The sequence below is a fragment of the Buteo buteo genome, chromosome Z (genome assembly GCF_964188355.1).
Source record: "Buteo buteo chromosome Z, bButBut1.hap1.1, whole genome shotgun sequence".
NCBI lineage: Eukaryota > Metazoa > Chordata > Aves > Accipitriformes > Accipitridae > Buteo > Buteo buteo.
Genome location: NC_134204.1, coordinates 9,526,567 through 9,545,802, shown reverse-complemented (window position 1 = coordinate 9,545,802; position 19,236 = coordinate 9,526,567). Strand labels below are relative to the sequence as shown.

Below are 19,236 nucleotides of genomic sequence, written 5' to 3'. Positions count from 1 at the left end.
ATATTGTAACTGTGAAATAACATTAAAGTTTCTCTGCCTTGTTATGAAGTCTTTAAATGTCAATGCCATTTCTAAGACCATCGGGGCAGATTTAATGGCAGCCAAGGTCAACAAATGCTAACTGATACCTCTCTTTTAGGGCCTTCAGAGACTCTTAATAGAGTCTCAGCCATGAAGTTAATTCGCAGTGTGGACCTTTATTCTTAAACCTGCTCCTGATGATTATTTTGTACCATCTTCATTCGTGTGCTTAGATTTCTTAACATTCTCTTGTCTCTTCAGTCAATAAAACAAACTGCTAAAATAAATTCTCAGTTATTTCATCTTTTGAGTCTTCTTTTTCTTTGGTCCTTTTTAATTCTGTTTATGAGCTGTAGAAGGGTAGGTGTATGCTTTCTCTAGACTACCCTAAGCTGCCAGCTCTGGTAGGATCTTCTAAGAATACCTTAAGGTCTGACACCTTCTACTGTCCTTGGGGGCTTGGAAACTGGCCACCTTGAAAGCCTTTTTCTGTTGGTGCCCTAAATGCTTTATTAGCAGTAGCAGGTGAGGTGGGAAATGAGAGCGTGTAACCACAGGATTCTCTTACTTTCCCTTTTCTGTAATATTTCTTCCTGTTGCTGATCATCCCTTTATGTGTTGTCTAATTTAGATTAAAAGGGCTTTGTAGCCTTTATTTGTCTAGAAAATATTGCAGACAAGGATGGCATGCTACAAATAATAAATAACAAAACTCTGACTTTTTTGTAGCATGTTGCATTTCTGCCCAGTTGCCCTGCCAGCCTCTCTGACTTTAAAATATTTTAATGTCCTGCACTTTTCACCCAGTCCAAGCACCAGCCTTTCCTCAGACATGTAGCACTGACGTTAATGCAAATGCCTCCAACTCACTTGGCCCTTTGGGGCAAAACATGACATCCTTGGCTTTCAATCACATGGCACAGAGGATATATTTGTATCCACAGAACTGGAAATAATAAAATATCAGTATTCAGGTGCTAATCCATGTTAATTTACATTCTACAAAAAACTTGTAATTGGTTGTCTTGAAGGGCAGCAGAGTTTGGTATTTTGTTTATTTAGAAAAAAGAATTTAAATTATACATATAAAATCTGCATAGATTTGAATTATATCTCTCTTCTAATCATCACTGGACGCTTGCTTGCATTCATAAGTTCTAGTATTTTGGGGGATGCTGACTGCCTTCTACTCTATGTGGACAATACCTATCTACTGTAAGCATTGCCAGAGTGCAAATAATACTTTTCTTTCCATCAGTGGATACCAAATTTCCCTGCTAAACCAGTTTCACTGTGATGGTTTTGTTATCTTTAACAAACCTGGCTTCTGTAATTAAAAAAATCAGATCTTTGAGAAAGGTCCCAAAGGCTGGAGGAGTTTAAATTCAGTATGTTATTGAAATTAATGCACAGGACTAGCCAAAGAAATGCAAGTGCCTGATTCACTGCTGTTCTGATGTGCATAAAATCTCAAATGCTTAACTGCCTAGATGAACCATAGTGCAAAGATACTCCAGGATGTAAGTAGGATTTTGTTGTCTGTTACATAATATCCACAAGTATAACAAAACCACTAGAATTTGCTTGCACTGAATTGACAAATGTGAATTACAGTTACTTGCTTTCTTCAGAGTTTTATCACAGGATAATCACTTGCCCAGCTTAATTGAAAAATCACTTATGTTTATAGCTGAATTTAAACATGTTTTGTATTTAAATGACAGCTTTTGATGTACAACCATTTTTTACAGAAAGTAGTTCGTTTTTATCTGTGTTTCTGTAAAGATATTTCAAAAACTCTCATCAAATTTCCAGCGATAAGTAATATTCCATTCAGTGCAAGGTGAAATGTTTTACATCAAATCTCCTGCTGTGTAATGGCCAATCAAAGAGTATTTATAGTGGCTGAATGGATTTTTTGGCTCGGTATTCAAAATTAAACATTTTCAAACCTTAACATTTAATGTTTTTTGCCACTCTTCAAGTTGATTTTATGTAACCCTAGATGCTCACAACTACTTGATACTCTGAAGTGACTCATTTTATGCTGAGGATCCTGCAGACAGTAGTTTTATATTTATTACACTTGTGTAGATGGAATGAAATGTAGATTTGATAGCAGATTTGTGTCTGTCTTCTGACAAACATTTTGGGGGATTTGGCTGTGTGTCCATCAGTATGATACAGCAAGTCTATTTCTGAGAGAACACATTGACCAAGTGAAATTAATGAACAAAGATAAATTTTGGTAATGCACAGGAAATTGTTTCTCTTATTGCAGGTATCCAGTAAGAAGAGCTCATGCCAACCATCATCTTTGGAGCTAGATGGTTCCTACTTGGGTATTGGGGGACCTTCAACTTTTTATAAGAACAGTAAAGCATCAAAGGCTGGAAGCCCTGCCCGTGTTGCCTTGTCTCAGCCTTGCAGGAATAATCATGATCATGGGACTGAAATCCATTACAACCATCAGGAGTGTCTGAAGGAATATCTGGTAGAAAATGGATTGCACAGAAAGTGTAACAATATGATTTCCCCAGCCAAGCAGAGGACCCCTCATCACAAAAAACCAGCTCAGGAGATGGACCAGAAAGCAAATGAATTTCAGAGCACATGCCCTCAGCAAGTGAGTCATGGTTGTGCCTGCAGGCATGTAGGGAGCTCAGGGAGCATGCAAGAGAGCCACCATGTCAGCCAGGTACTTAGAAGACACTCTGGACCAGTTCACAAACCCTGTGATTATTCTACATGCTCTCAAGTTTCTGGGCTGAATGATAGTGTGGACTCAGGGCCTACAGAAACAGAGCAGGCTAATAGGTTGTATGAAGAAAGAAGGCAGAAGCTGCTTCTGCAGAGAATGGAGCTGGAAATTGAAAAGGAACGACTCCAGAATTTATTGGCTAAGCAAGAAGCAAAACTGCTCCTAAAACAACAGCAACTACAGCAATCCTGTATGGATTATAACAGGTGATTTTGAGATTTATAATCTAAAAAAAAATTCTAAAATTTCTAATGAACACATGGGCAATAGTTAACTAAGTGGGAAAATGGGAACTGATGAGATAGGCAATACCTGTGGCACAAATTCTCTCTAACTGTTTTAGAGGAGAGGAGACTTTTCAGTATATTAGCATATACTGTTGGGAAACAGCATGACAGCTGTGGAAAGCAGCAGAGGAAAACAGTATGTGGTAGAAAGAAAGGCACAAGAAAAGCAGTGTTAAAAGACTAGGTGGGAAAAGAGGACCAGTAGAAGAAAATGAGAGGTTGGTCTTAGTGCAGGCATTTGAAGATAGGCAGCCATTTGGCAAGAGAGCAGTGTGAGTGTGGATGAGACAGATGTGTCATTCCCCTTTCTTTCCTTGGAGAGGTCAGTCTGAAGTATTGCACTTTTGTTGGTAGGGACAGGCAGAAGTGTGTTTTACAGAAAAGATGGAGATCATTTTATATATATGTAGATATTTTTTTCCATATATGTATATGGAAAAGGAAGGGAGGTCCGTGTAGCAGGGACATTTTCTTTCCAGTGATGTTTGTGAAAGGGAGAATGCCAAGACTGAGGCACAATACATGCTTCAAACTAGAAGAAGGGAAAGACAATAACCATAGAAACATGGGATGTGGCTTGAAAGGCCTGTGAGCTTGTTGCAGAAGGTGAGATAACACCTTCCTGACAATGTAAATGGGCTCTCTAGGAAAGAGGGAGAAACTGGTTTGTTGGTGTCACGTTACTAGAGTGGAGAGGAAGAGTGAAAGGGAGCAGGTTAAAGAAAGTTGAATTAGCCAGTGTAACTCAGTTGAGTACTAGCATTTCAGCTTTAGGAAGGGAAAGCAATGGGGAAAAAATCTAGCAGTCTTAGAAGAAGCAATAGGAGGGTTTCAAAACGATGGTTATTTCGATACTGCTTTAATATGGCAACTGCTGACAGCATCCTGTGAGAGTCTGCATTACATGACCCACTTCCTACATTTATGTACTGTAGCCACGATAGAGGAATATATCACTTTCTTTTCTTAATCCCAGCCCCCTGGTTACTTTTCAAACTCTTACAGAGAATACTGTAATTTAGGTGGTCTTTTTTTTGTTGTCTTGGATTGTGGCTTACGTTGAAAATAATGTGTTTATATGGCTTTAAAAATACCTGTTTTAAAGGCAATCACAACTGTGTGTGTTGAAAATGACTGAGGTCACAAATAATGGATTATGACTTCAGGTGAGAATTAAGTAGGAACAGATGGATTCTTAAACATCAAATACCTGAATCCCTCTAATGAAAAACAAGTAGAATATGAAGGACATGCAGACTGAGTTGATGGTGGTTTTTTTTCCTAGTGGGTACTTTTCAGCATTTGCGGCATCATAGACCCAGAAAAAAATGGACCTTAAATATAACTATAATGATGTGCTTGTAAATGCCATTATGCCTATTTTAGCCTTTTTTTTCCTGAAAAAAACCCCTTTATGTTTTACAGAGCTCTAATTACCTAAAATAATTCTATGAAAGAAAATCAGATATGATCAATCTGAGGACTCAGTGTTTTTGTGATGTCTTTTCAGAGGTGCAGGTGAAAGCACTTTTGCCATATTCTCTCTAAGAAAAGCAACTAGAATATAATGTGCTTGCTCTTAAAACATAGTCAGTCTCTTTAGAATTAAATGTTTGATATTTACAGGTAAATCTCCTAGGCATCACAGTTCTGTTTCAGTTTTAGGTATATAATTCACTTTTGCACTTCATAACAGGGTAATTTTATATACTGCAAAATATAAAAATTTGTTTAGCTAAACTCAAATACCCTTTGCTTCATTGTCAGGAGGCTCTAACCTAGTTCATCTCTTGACATCATGACAGTTTAAAAAACCAATACAACAAAAATCCATTTCTGGATAGTGTTTATTTTTGTCTGTCCTGCATGGGTGGAGTGTTCGTTAAGGTCCATTCTGAACTGCTGAAAGTATTGTCATTGAATGACAAGTAAAAGGTCTGACCATTTGTAATTATTGGCTATTAACTCTTCTGCTCTTTCAGTGAAAGTATGAATGAACATTTTTTTTGGCCACGCTACATCTTAACTGCATTTTAATTTCCCACATTTCCCTATTTAACCTCAATTGAGCGTAGTAATTTCAGTTTGCAGTTTCTTTCTATGTGAAATAGTTGCTCAGCTGTCAAAAAATGTGTGTGTATAGGGAAAGGGGCAGTTCAGTGACTCCTCCTGATGCCAGCCACACCAGCCAGAGTAGACAAATATGGGTAAGTCCTGGAAACAGGGATTTTATTCAAATAAAAATGGAGAAGTACCTGTATTGACTTTTCTGTCTTCACTGGAGAGAAGGAAAAAGGTGGGGTAATGTATTAAAACTGGAGCATCATCTATGGGCCCATAGTTTCAGGAGAGACAACCATCTCCAATGAATTCTACATTTTATGCAGTTTACACACAATGCCTTTGAGCTCCAGTGCTGCTAGAGCTGTAATCTGAGCCCAACAAGGATGTTTGTTATTGGATACTGTGACCATTTTCTTAAGGGAGCTGGTTCTTGGAAATCAGTAAATGAAATTCTTCTAGTCTTTTGCCCAATGGTAACCCTTAGAAGCAAAGGCACTGGATGTAAGTCAGCCTTCCAATACAAAAGTATATTTGAAAGTGTGAAAACAGTCATGAAAGCTTCTTCACGTAACATGATCAAGTGCCCTGTTTGTAGACACACAACTCACCTTTTTGTGGCAAGTTCCTTGTGTGATGATTTGACCAGCTGCAGAGCCAACTGCAAAACCACTCTGCTTTTTCAGGTTTAGGGGCCATGTACCTGATTCAGAAGATGTGCCCATTGATGAAGCACCTGCAGAACTTGCTCTGATGATGAACGGCAACAATGTGGGACTAAGGTAATTTCTGTCTTTGCTTCAAAGTACTGCACAGTGTTGGTATATCTTCTTGACAGTGTGCTGTTGGCTGCCAAGTGTATTTGTTCATGTGTTTGTTTCAGGATAAGAGCTTTTTTTCTGTGGGAAAGGTAAAATTCATTCGCTGCTGCATTTTATGAGTCAACTCAATAGTTATGCTGACCTGTTATTACTCAAGCTTTAAGGGTTGGTTTCCTGTAGAGGTCTCAGGTTTTGTGTGTCATCTCTTAAAGACACTAACGTAGCCCAGTGCAAAATGGAGTTTTCACAAAATCTTAGCCTTTGTTCTCTGTTCTAGATACTGCTTGTTATTTTTCCAATTAAGATCAGAACATCTCTTTATTCTTTACATCAGGTCCAAATCAAGACTATATTATTCTTTAACTCCCAGATACAGTTCTACAGTGATAGAACTGGTGACAGTCACTTGTTTTTTAAACAACGCTGCGTTGCACCTCTGCTTCAGTGCAATCAGAGCAAACTACCACTGAAATAACTGAAAGTAGAGTTAAGCCACCATTTAGCTCTTTATCTCAATTTTGCATGCTACGTAAAACTTTAATCAACACATTATTGTGTTTTCTTTCTGTCCTACCTTGTTGCATTTCCTGTTAACACTGGAAGAAGATTCAGGCTTATTAGAAAACCAGAAAATAAAAACTGTAGATTTGACAGGGTTTTTCTACCTTTCTCAAAATGTAACAGCTTCCTGTTGTGTGCTTGAACTATAGATGTTCTTTTGACCAAAGCATCCCCTGTTTGGTGGACAAGATGAGCAGCTGTCCTTTGAATGGCCCTTTCTTTAGCGACAGGAGAAAACTAAAATAATAAGTTTTTCTTTCCACTATGAGAATACTGGAAGAACTGTTAATTTATTTATAAACTAAGGGTCCAATACTTCATTTTTTCTTATTTTTTAACATTAAGTGATACTGATTTTTTTTTTTTTTTGAGATCCGTCTTCACTGAAAAGGGATAAGACTTTTTTCTCCAGAACAACAGGAGTTAGTTTCCTTGGAATACTTCACTGCTTAACCAGGTGTTTGGCTGCTCTGAGTTACTGGCATATCATTGTTGTATTTTGATGCTTTTTTTGTTTTGTTTTCACACAGACTGAAATGATCAAAGTGTGATCACTGTAACAAGAACATCTGTAGGGCTTCTTAGCAACAGTTTACGAAAAAGTTGCAAAAATCTATGTAGCCTAGCAGGGAAAATGAGGAAAACCTGTACCATTAACAAATGAGAGTTCCAGATTTCAAAAGGTTCCCCACCCTCTCTTCATTCCCCTAGTTTAATTTACTGTAATTTTTCAAAGTTAATGTGTGTTTGTGCAGTCTCAAGTTGCCATGCCAGCTGGTTCCAAAGTTTGGCAGCAAAACACTTGGAAGTTTTTCTTCCTGTATGCCATCTTCAGTTTTGCAAAGGTTACCAGATGAATGGTCCCTAAATAATATAGTCTAATGTAAGGCTGAAAGAGGCTATGGAAGACACATCCATTTGTCTCTTTTATGCATTTTAATATGTAAGTGATGTTTTCTTCAGTATCGAGAGAGAGTGTGCAAGTCTGTGGCTAGAGCTTAGAAAGGAGGAAGAGCTGGTAGGAATACATCCTTTTTTTTATCAGTCTCTTTTCTGGTTTTTGTTGTGTTTTGTTTTGGGCTGTTGTTGTTATTTGTTTTTCAGTTGACCTGCCAAATGGTTCTTGTTACAGCAAATGCTGTCAGAACCCTAATGGAAAACCAGCTCTCTCTGACTTCCAGTTCATACATGAGAGCTCCTTTAGCAAACCTCACAGCATGAAACTTGGTTTCAGTCTTCAAATAAGCAAAACTTAGCTTAAAAATATCCCAGTAATGGTGAAAGCCCTTTAAAATGCTAAACTTGCTGGAGTGAGATATTGGAGTTTAGAAGTAAAATATATAATATAATCAAGAACTGAAGAACATAGGGGTTTTTTTTTATAATTAACAGCTCATTTTGAGTTAATTATCTACAATTACGAAAATCTAATTGCAATTTATTCTCTGCTATCTGTGGGAAGAATCGGAGGCAAGGGAATGTGCATCACTGCCAGACATAAATGCTATAGAATGGGTACAAATAATAGAGGAGCCCTTAATGAAAAACAAAAAGCAAATAGGAGCGTGCAGCTGTGCCAGGCTATTGAAAGGTAATTGTAGTCAGAAATGAGATATGTACTTTAAAAGGCATCTTGTCATCTCCTGTAGGGATTAATTTTTTTCCTCCTTGAAAAGGAAAAAAAGATTCCACAAGCAACTACAGTACAGAGTTTGATTTCTGGTACAGATTTTGGTCATAGTCTGTCTGTGAAAAGGAAAACTTTATCTTGGGGACTACTACAAACTATAGCCAAATTTTCTAATGGATGTCTGCTTCATTTTCTCTTCTGAATGTGCTATTATGTTTTTTTCATTCTCAAAGTCAGCAAGCATTGTCCATCTCAGCCTCTTTGGATGGTCCCGTTTTGAATTTGCAGTGTTGAATTTGTCACTTCCCTGCCAGGTGTGTTGAGGAGCTGTTGGGAAGAAATGTGTCTGTCCCTTTGCCTGCTTGCAGCTGGGCTGGCACATGGGACCTGAAGAGTCTTCAGATGCAGGAACCCAGTTCCCTAAGGTGCAGCAGTCAGAGCAGGTTTTATTGAGGATGGTTTTCCATAGCTTGGAGTGCTCCTAAGTGAGCCCACAGCCAATTTTCAGCTATGGAGATAGGAACTTGTACAATTAATGGCAAGTTGTCTGTATAATTTCTTTTCAAGTCTGCCCCAGTGTGCAAGATGCTTTAAAATATTCAAAATAAAAACATAACCTGATGCATTTGTTTAGCATAAAACAGCCTTTTACAAAGCGCTTTCCATCTCCCAGACACAGATGCTTGGTACATGCTCAAGTACCCACTCCATTCAGTAGGATCAATACACCCTGCACCTGCTTTTGTGTGTGCTCCTGACGTCTGCATCTGGGAGAGGAATTTTAAAACAATCCACTCTTCTCTCCTTTATTTAATCTTAACTTTGGATCTGAATGTCATGGAAATAAGACCTATTTAATAGTACCAACTCCAGAAGATATAATTTGCTACTTTGCAAGCACTCCTCCCCAGAGTTGTGCTGTGTGCCTAAATCTTAACATACAAGGTACCCTGCTTTTCCAGTTCTTAGGTTTCCTGTATGGCTCTACCGGTAGAGTTTTCTACTGCCTTCTCTGTAACATGCATCTTTTCCTCAGATTTCACACAATACTGCCATCTCACCATTACACAGACCTGTGCAAAATGTTATAAATAGGAATTGTTGGATACAGCAGCTATCGGATGGGTTTACAGTTATCTGCAGGCACCCTTTCAATGTATGCTACCTGATTAAAGGATTTCTTTTCTGGAGTATTAAAGATTTGCAGGTGGAATTTGCCACCTTTAATTTTGTTGAAGGCTTTTTATGTTTGTGTGCTTCATTCTATATCACTTGTGTGTATTTTTTCCAGTTTGTATTTTCATTTAGTTGAAAATATCAAACACAGAATTCAGCAGTACTTTCCCCCTATTTGAATGCTCATTGCTATGGTGATAGTTCCAGGAGGCAATGCTATCAGGGGTCTTTTAAAAAGATTTTTATGTTTATACTGTAACTATTTTTATTACCTTATGAGAGAAGGTGACAATTATTTCTTGGTCCTTGTTTAATGCTTTGTTATGCACTCGATTTTTTTTGCGGCTTGTTAGACGTGCAGGCATCTTTCTTTGGTGATGTGCAAGCTTACTGTGTGTTTTTGTCCAAATACTCAACACAATTAAACAGACGTGCAGAGGAATGCAGACTTGCAGCTCCCCCTGCTGTCCCAGGCGTATCCAGGTTTGTTTACACAATCCCCCCTCGAACTAATTTAAAAATAAAATTAAAATCACACGTAATCACATGGCTCTGCCACCTCCCACCTGAGTTGTGTGGCCCCATTACTCCCATTTTTGAAGGGAACTGATATTTAAAAAGCGGTGGCAAAGGTAGCACCCATTTTGTTTCCTATTTGGAGTTTTCTTATCAGTTATTCTTCATGCCGGCATGTGTTACCTCCTGTTACTCTTGTCCCAAGCCTCTGAAGGAGAAACTGTCACCAATGCCACAAATGTCTTGTTGTCCACGACCTCCCAGGCTTCAGTTCATCTGTAAGTTGTCCTTGGTCTCTTGAGGTATGTCTATATAGTACTTGGCCAATTTGTAGGAATGTATTGAATACAGTTAGTTGGGCTATTTTTCATCTATTTGCCGTTTTGGCAGACTGGCACATTAAATTGGGCTGAAATCAACTGTGCTTGCAAATGGCCCACAAAATCTGTGTATCTGGAAGCCGCTTACCCACTTGTTAGTGCTCCTTTTAACACCCAAGTTACTTTCTTGTTCCAGATAATTTTACGTTGAAGTTTGTATCATTTTTAGATAGGATATCTGTGGAGTGAACACTTGTTTGTGGGTAAAAAAAGTGCTTGCAGATCTGCCAATAGTGCAAATGCTGAATTAGGTGCAGATACAAGTTTTTCTTTCTCTCATGGTGTTGTCTGGCTATATATAGGCACAGCATCCCTTCAACAGATTGCTGCTGGTGTCTGTTGTGATGTAATGGGAGAGTATAGTTGGAGTTAGATATACATTTTTGCTTCATTAGTGCCACGTGCAGACTCTGAAGGTAGCAGGTTTTCTTGCACAGAGTAAAGGCGTTTGTTCTGATGTGGTAACTAAAATCTTATTGCTGAATGGGGGTGTGTAGCAATTTTTTACACATATCTAAGCATGCATTATTTATTTATTTATTTTTTAAGATAGGCAGTGATCCTTATCAGACTGGGACATGAGAAGTTCATTTCCACTAACCTGGTTGCTTCACTAATCACATTTTCAGGTTTACTTTCAACTGTGACAGGGTTTTGAAGCTGCCTGTTTTACATTTACCTGAATTATGCTGATTCTGTTCTCATGATTACATATGCTGCACACAGCAGTATTACATCATTTCCATTACAGTCCAAAGTAACCTTGAGCAGGAAGCCTACTGATAGACTTGAGGTATAAGATATAAGTAGGAGATACCATAAGTAGTTTCCATAGGCAGATGGAGCCAACCTGTAGATGAGGTATTCAAAAAGCACAGGAACACTGGTGTTAGAAACACTGCTAAGCGTAGAATGGCAATCAGTGAAAACAGGCTTGCTAGAACTCAAGTCCTTTGGTATTTTCACAAAACTTGCATTTCCTGCCAGTCTTCTGCATGGTTATAGTTCTGTAACATCGTGTATCAGAACTGAAAGTGCTTGAAGATTTTTTTTTCTTTAGGTTGAAATATTTAAAATTCATGCATCTCCTGAAGGAGTTTGTGCCTTGCCAACACTTGCAGACAGTGAGAGACATTTTTGCAAGTCATTTGCAGATGCCTGCTTTACAGGAAAATGTAGACACTGTTAGTTTACTGCCTGAATTGAATTTTGAAAACCTGAATTCTATTTTTATAAATTGGAGTGGATTACTTTTTCAGACATATCATTTTTTTACTTTTTATTTTTATATGTAAACTTGGATGAAGAGAAAATATTGTTTAATCTCGATATTCATGTGTCCCAGAAATTTGTGAGTTGGAAAAGTTAAGAAAAATCAAATAAAACAAAATGTTCTGGAAGGTAGTTTTAATTTAGGAGATTTTAAACCCACCCACACAACTTTCACGCCATTTAAAGGCTTATATCAGAACTGGTGGGGCAGGGCTAAGAACAAAAGCTATTGGTATTACAAAGTTAAGCAAGAAATCCTCTGTACCCTGCTGTTCTGGCCATGATCACAGCTGCACTAAGCTAAAACCAACTCCCCCACCCCTCTTGTGACCTTGGCTGCACTTCAGCACACAGGGAATTGAAGCAAAAGGCAAATTCCAGTAAATATTAGATTCTGCCATTTGCAGATATAGAGACTACATATAAAGATAACGGCACGTGTGCTCTCGCTTGCTCTTCAGCTCTCACTTTCTCTGAAGTGGACTTTGTGTATTTGCCACTGGATTATTCTGACATATAACTTTCCAAACTGTACTGGTGTGTTGAGCTGAACTCTGTGGCTTTACATGGGTGCTGAGGCTTTGCAGAACTAACCATTACTTTTATAACAGTGCTAATTTTTGAGAGCCACGCAGAGAAAATTTTAGATTCAGCCCAGCTGATTTGTTCTTCACACTGTTCCTGTGGTGAAGAGGATTGATTTTTGTGTTTCTTTTGATACTTGGCTTCCTTTCCTCTGGTACTCAATGCTTTGGGCCTTAATCCTTTAACCTTGAATCTGAACATCAAGGCTTCAGGAGGGATCAGGCCTTTTGATGGAGAGAGAACATCTTTTGTTGTACCAAATGGTTGGGAGTGGTATAAGGCAAGACAGCTCTCCAGACAGTATATATTTCTCTGTTGTGTTAAAAGACTATAAACAGAGGGTGGGTTTAGTGGGGATTATAAATAATCTAGAGGAAGGTGGGGTATTAGAAGCAATGGAAAAGATTTAATGCCTTTTTCTTTAACATTTCACCAATAACCGATCTATCATGACAGATGTGTACTGGGTTGCCAAATGCTATAGTCTGATTTGGGTAATGGTTCAAAGCTCAGCATGTCATGGAAACGGCAGTGTGGTCCCTGATGGAGCAGGGGAAAAAAAGCTTTTCGGCTTCTCAAAGGGCAGTATTTGTGGAAGCAGATGCTTGCTTGCCCTACCCAGCATAAAGAACAGTTCTGTGGGCAGCCGGGAGAGTTCGTACCGCTGGGTTTTTATAGGATCATTAATTATATGTTATAAGGCAGCTAAGCATGGCATTCCTAACTTGATGAATTCCATTATGAATGGCCTTTTCATATTCTTCATCTCATTATATTAAATGCATGTGACCTGAAGTTTAGCTAAAGTTATTGTTCGGGTTAACTTTCATTTAGTGGTTGCCCTAGTTTTAGAAACAGTATGATCTTTAGATTTTATGGAGACACAGGGTTTTTTATGCATGTTTTTGCAGCACTACTTCAGATAATTTATTTTAGAACTAGATAGGAACCTCTGTGAGGTGGCAGGGAAGGGATTTAGTCTCTCCTTGATTTGCCTCGAGATTTCTATACCCGTGTCCCTGGATGACAACATCCAGTTACACAGATTTGGCTATCATCTCTCTGCCAATAACTCTTAAACCCTCTGCTCTGTTCCATCTAGTCTTGCATATCTGACTGCCTCCCTGACACATAATCCTGGTTGTTTTGCCTTCAGATCATTCCTAATCTGGCCAAAACAGAACTCCTTACTTTTTCTTCTGAATCTCTCTTCACTTCTGATTTTGATAACGCCACATCCTCCCTGTCACTCAGACTTGTAACCTCGGGGTCACTCTCCTTCTCCAAATGTATCTGGGCTGCTGACAGCTATTGCAGCTTCTTTCTCCTTTGCAGCAAGAACATGCCTTCAGTATGTCAACAGTTAAAACACCACCCCTTGCTTTAGTCCTTCATCTTGCACCTTGACTACTGTAAAGTCTTCTCTGACTGCCCAATATTCATTCCCATCCTTCAAAATAAGTTTTCTGAATGGGTATCTTGGCTGCTTATTCAGATCTTGTCACTGTTGCTTCTCTGAAACCCTCTTTCGAAGGCGAGTTGTCTACAGTATCAGTCTATAGGGCTCTGTAGAAAGTCACAAAGCTGTTTCTTATTTTATTTTCTCTGCCACCTTCTCTTCTTTACTCCTTCAGTTATGTGGGACTCGCTGTTTTGTTGGGTGTTGCATGAATTTGTGGCCATGTCCTCCTACCGCATTCCCTAATTGTTTCTGGCTTTTGGAACCACTAAGTCATGTTGTGGTAGTTTCTGCCTCCATCTGTCTGTTCTGACTATGTCTGTCTTGTTTCACATCTTACCTCTTCGAGCTCTTTTTTTTTCAGAGATTTTCAGAGTGCCTTTTTTCCTCCCTACCCTCAATCCTAATTAGATGAGTTTCAAACTAACACATCTCTTTCCGCTGACCACAAGGATGGTCTCTGCCTGGTAAGTCCACCTAAAATCTGAATCATACTCAAAAGATACCACTGGTGCCCTAAGGAGAGAAGTATTGTAACTTAACTGCTGTGACAAATCATCAGCCCTTCTTTGTAGAAGAGTTTACATATGGCTTCTAGCACATGGAAGAGTTTGAAACAAAACAATATGCAAGTATCTTCAGCCTTATGTCAATAGAGCCAGGTTTCACCTCTTTGTGTAACTACATGCCCTCTGTTCGATCGATGCATAGTTAATCCTTTTCTTCTTTTTAACTTTGTGCTCCCTTAATCTCCATCTACATCTTGCATCCTTTTTGAGAAAATCATGTCTCTGAGAGATGGGCTATATTTATATACTGGCTGTAGACTCAGTAGGGCTGAGGTGGTTTGGCAACACAAATAATGCAAGCCTCTAAACCCACATCACAGTTTCGGAGTGGCACTGATGGCAACAGCTCCGAACAGACATTTCCAAACAGGTTATAACAAACTTGTGCAGAGGTAGACTTCCAAGACCTAAGATCAATAGTGGTAGCTCTCATGGCAAGAATCGCTTGTATCTGGACTAACAAAACTGTATGGTGTATTTGTCACATTCGGTTTCTAGGGGCAGGGAGCAGGCAGCCCAGAGCCTGGGCAGATCCCACAACTTCACTGCACACAGCCTCATGCCAAGATCTCTTCCCTTCAGTCCTTCCCTTGATACTGGACATCAGAGTGTGCCAATACACATCTCACTGATATGTGCCTCTTAGTGAGACAATGTGTGGCTTCAATTCTATGATGTCTCTTCACTTCCTGAATATAAGAGTACAAAAACATGTTACATCTGTTCCATAAACATCCTGGTTGAATCAATATTCAGTGGTGCTGTCACAGTCACATAAAATCCATGTGCTGAAAGTAAATGTTCAGTGTGTTGCTTTTTGTGGGGCCCAGGCCATGGTTTTTAGAGTTGTATGCTGTCAGTTAGGTGTCTAAGTTGGTATTGCACTTGCAATAAATACCTGATTTTTCAGTCACTAGACATCAAACATGCTCTATGAAATATGTAACTTCAGTGGATTCAAGGCAATCGAAGTGGCCAGAAGTGATATTTTAAATCTTTACCAAGAGCTACCTTGTCAAATCTATATCTGTTGGGCATGGTAATCCACTAATCTGAGTAAAGTCCAAAGTCTAACTTCTCTGTTTACTTCTTTTTGGGCTATAAGATATTTTTAAAAGCAGATCAATAAACAATCTCAGTGTTTTCATTTTACTAAGCAATATAATATAGATGAGTACTAGTGTAGTAGTAAATCATTAATATACTCCTTAATCATAGAGTGACCATGTCCCACAGATGTGATTTAATCATGGAAAAAAGGCTAATGAAGTGCAAAGATGCATCAGGAGGGATGTTTCCAAGGGAAGTGGGATAATGTATGACACCATTTTAAAAGATCCTACTATGAGAGCATTTAGGATGCCATGTACACTTATAGTTGCAGACCTGGCTGTTTTCTAACATATCATTGTTTTTGATCACTATAAAAAAAGAGTCAAAAACCACGTCAGGTTCGTATTTGGCTGGGGGCCAGTGTGGTGCAAGGAGACGTGTTGGCATCATGTGAGAGCTGTGCCTTGTACCTGGACTGAGCCTGTGCCAACACGCTGGGCCTTTGATGGCTTTTTGGAATAAGAAAAAGCATTAGTCTCCAGATTCACTGGTCCCAAGATTTGTAAGACTTTGACACTAACAAACCTATGTAACCCTAAAACCCAATAGTAGTCTGTGCTTAAAATGCTTTATTCAATCATAGAATCATAGAATCATTTAGGTTGGAAAAGACCTTCAAGATCATCAAGTCCAACCATTAACCTATGCCACTAAACCAGGTCCTGAAGTACCCTGTCCACTCGCTTTTTGAATATCTCCAGGGATGGTGACTCAACCACTTCCCTGGGCAGCTGATTCCAATGTTTGACAACCCTCTCAGTAAAAAAATTTTTCCTAATATCTAACCTAAACCTCCCTTGCCTCAACTTGAGGCCATTTCCTCTCATCCTATCTCCAGCCACCTGACAGAAGAGACTGACCCCCACCTCACTACACCCTCCTTTCAGGCAGTTGTAGAGAGCGATAAGGTCTCCCCTCAGCCTCCTCTTCTCCAGACTAAACAACCCCAGCTCCCTCAGCCGCTCCTCACAAGACTTGTGCTCCAGGCCCCTCACCAGCTTGGTTGCCCTTCTCTGGACACGCTCCAGCCCCTCCATGTCTTTCCTGCAGTGAGGGGCCCAAAACTGAACACAGCACTCGAGGGGTGGCCTCACCAGTGCCCAGTAGAGGGGAACAACCACCTCCCTGCTCCTGCTGGCCACACCATTTCTGATACAGGCCAGGATGCCGTTGGCCTTCTTGGCCACCTGGGCACACTGCTGGCTCATATTCAGCCGGCTGTCGACCAGCACCCCCAGGTCCTTTTCCACCAGGCAGCTTTCCAGCCACTCTTCCCCAAGCCTGTAGCGCTGCGTGGGGTTGCCGTGACCGAAGTGCAGGACCCGGCACTTGGCCTTGTTCAACCTCATACAATTGGCCTCAGCCCATCGATCCATCCTGTCCAGATCCCTCTGTAGAGCCTCCCTACCCTTGAGCAGATCAACCCTCCCTCCCAACTTGGTGTCATCTGCAAACTTGCTGAGGGTGCACTTGATGCCCTCATCCAAATCATTGATAAAGATATTAAACAGAACGGGGCCCAACACCGAGCCCTGAGGAACACCACTTGTGACCCACCGCCCACTGGATTTCACCCCATTCACCACAACCCTCTGGGCTTGTCCATCCGGCCAGTTTTTCACCCAGCGAAGAGTACACTTGTCCAAGCCACGAGACGCCAGCTTCTCAAGGAGTATGCCGTGAGAGACAGTGTCAGAGGCCTTGCTGAAGTCCAGGTAGATAACATCCACAGCCTTTCCCTCATCCACTAGGCGGGTCACCCGGTCATAGAAGGAGATCAGGTTGGTCAAGCAGGACCTGCCTTTCGTAAACCCATGCTGACTGGGCCTGATCCCCTGCTTGTCCTGGACTTGCCATGCGAGTGTTCTCAAGACAAACCGTTCCATAATCTTCCCTGGTATTGAGGTCAGGCCGACAGACCTGTAGTTCCCCGGATCCTCCCTCCGACCCTTCTTATAAATGGGAGTCACACTGGCAAGCCTCCAGTCCTCTGGGACCTCCCCTGTTGACCAGGATTGCTGACAGATGACAGAGTGGCTTGGCAAGGACCTCTGCCAGTTCCCTCAGTACTCTTGGATGGATCCCATCAGGTCCCATAGATTTTTGAGTGTCCAGATGGCGTAGCAGGTCCCTAACTAATTCCTCCTGGATTAAGGGGAATATGTTATGTTCTTCATCCTTACCTTCCAGCTCAAGGGGTGGAGTACCCTGAGGATGACTGGTCTCACTATTAAAGACTGAGGCAAAGAAGGCATTCAGTACCTCAGCCTTCTCCTCATCTCTGGTGGCAATGTTCCCTTCTGTATCCATTAAAGGAAATATATTCTCCTTGGGATTCTTTTTACTGTTAACGTATTTGTAAAAACATTTTTTGTTGTCCCTTACGATAGCAGCCAGATTGAGTTCTAGCTGAGCTTTTGCCTTTCTAATTTTCTCTCTGTATGATCTAACAAGATCCCTGTATTCCTCCCAAGTTGCCCACCCTTTCCTCCAGAGATGATAAACTCTCCTTTTTTCCTTGAGTCCTAGCAAAAGCTCCCCATTCAGCCAGGCCGGTTGTTTTCCTCGGCAGTTCAACTTGTGGCACATGGGAATAGCCTGGTCCTGAGCCATTAAGATTTCCTTCTTAAAGAATGCCCATCCCTCCTAGACCCCTTTGCCCTTCAGGACCGTCTCCCAAGGAACTCTTTCAACCAGTGCCTCGAAGAGGCCAAAGTTTGCCCTCTGGAAGTCCATAATGGTGGTTTTGCTGACCACCTTCTTTGCCTCACCAAGAATTGAAAATTCCATCATTTCATGGTCGCTAAGCCCAAGACAGCCTCTGACCATCATGTGATAAAGATGATTAGCATAAGAGGAGAAATTTTCATGGAAAAAGATGGGTCCTGTAAGGGTGCTTCTATGTTGTTTTCAGTGGTAATGCTTCCTAATCATTAGAGAAATCAGATTCAAGGACAGCAGCCTCAGAAGAATAAGAAAGGTAAAACCTCTAATTGCGTTTATTATGGAATTTGTTGCATTTATGAAAGGCTTTCCCTGCAACGTGTTCCCTGATATCAGGGGAGCAGTAAGTGACCTGAAAAAATCACCTGAGATCCTTAGGGGTACGTGTATTTGCCTAGGTTAGTGGTTATTAATTTTTGTTGCTGTCAGTGTGAGAAGTTTGTAACTTTGTTCCTTCATTTCCTCACTTACAAACCAGGGATGATAATTTATCATGCTAGTATCCTGAGCACTGAAAGTTAACATCTGTCAAGTGCAACTTTGTCAGTGAACAGAAGCAGCTGTAGATGTTCTGTCTTTTTTAACTCTTCTGTCTGCATATAGGCCCTACAGGATCCTCCGAAACTCTTGTTTTTGTGCATGTGTAACTCTTCATAATACCTGCACACAAGAATGCAGTCTTAAATATCTGTTGCTCTAATTAGGCATCTTTTCAAAATGTCTTGTTAGTAGGGCATACTGGAAACTTGTGAGTACCTACTTTCTAATGTTTATTGTGTCCCTTCTCTGCAATATTGTCACTTAACCTTAAGAAATGATTGCTCCATGGTTGTTGTGTTAAAGTGTAAAGAAGTTTAGCAGAAAATAAACCCCCTTTCATTCCAGCTTGTCCTCAGACATCAGAGGGGCTGGGCGTGGCTAGGCTTAGATTCTGATTGATGTCCAATTCAGCACTGTAAGTCCGGTCGTGTTCAATATATTGAAATATCATGATTACAGGTGCACTAATAGCACTCTGTACTTTCAATTTAGTCGTGTTCAACAAACTAGAAAGGCCAAACTTGAGGAGTTTGGTCACCTTCCACAAACTACTACAGCTAGATTTTAATGAATAGTACAGTTTATTAAAGTAACAGGACTACAGGTTCTTTTGGATCGCCGGTGATAAATACACAGTCTGCAAAGCACGTGCAAATAATAATACAGTCAACTACAAGCACAGTAAATTATGGAAAAACTCTATAGAGATTTCTAAGTTTCCTGGGGAAGCACTCAGTATAACCGAGGGTTCTAATCTTAC

General features: G+C 40.3%; 1 protein-coding gene across 1 annotated transcript in view; it reads left to right on the top strand.

Moving 5' to 3' along the window:
• KIAA1328 (KIAA1328 ortholog) overlaps nt 1-19,236 on the top strand; it is a 189,841-nt gene that overhangs the window by 122,763 nt on the left and 47,842 nt on the right. The window contains 2 exon segments of the mRNA XM_075020054.1: nt 2,303-2,988; nt 5,817-5,912. Of these exon segments, the coding sequence (XP_074876155.1) occupies nt 2,303-2,988; nt 5,817-5,912 (782 nt within the window).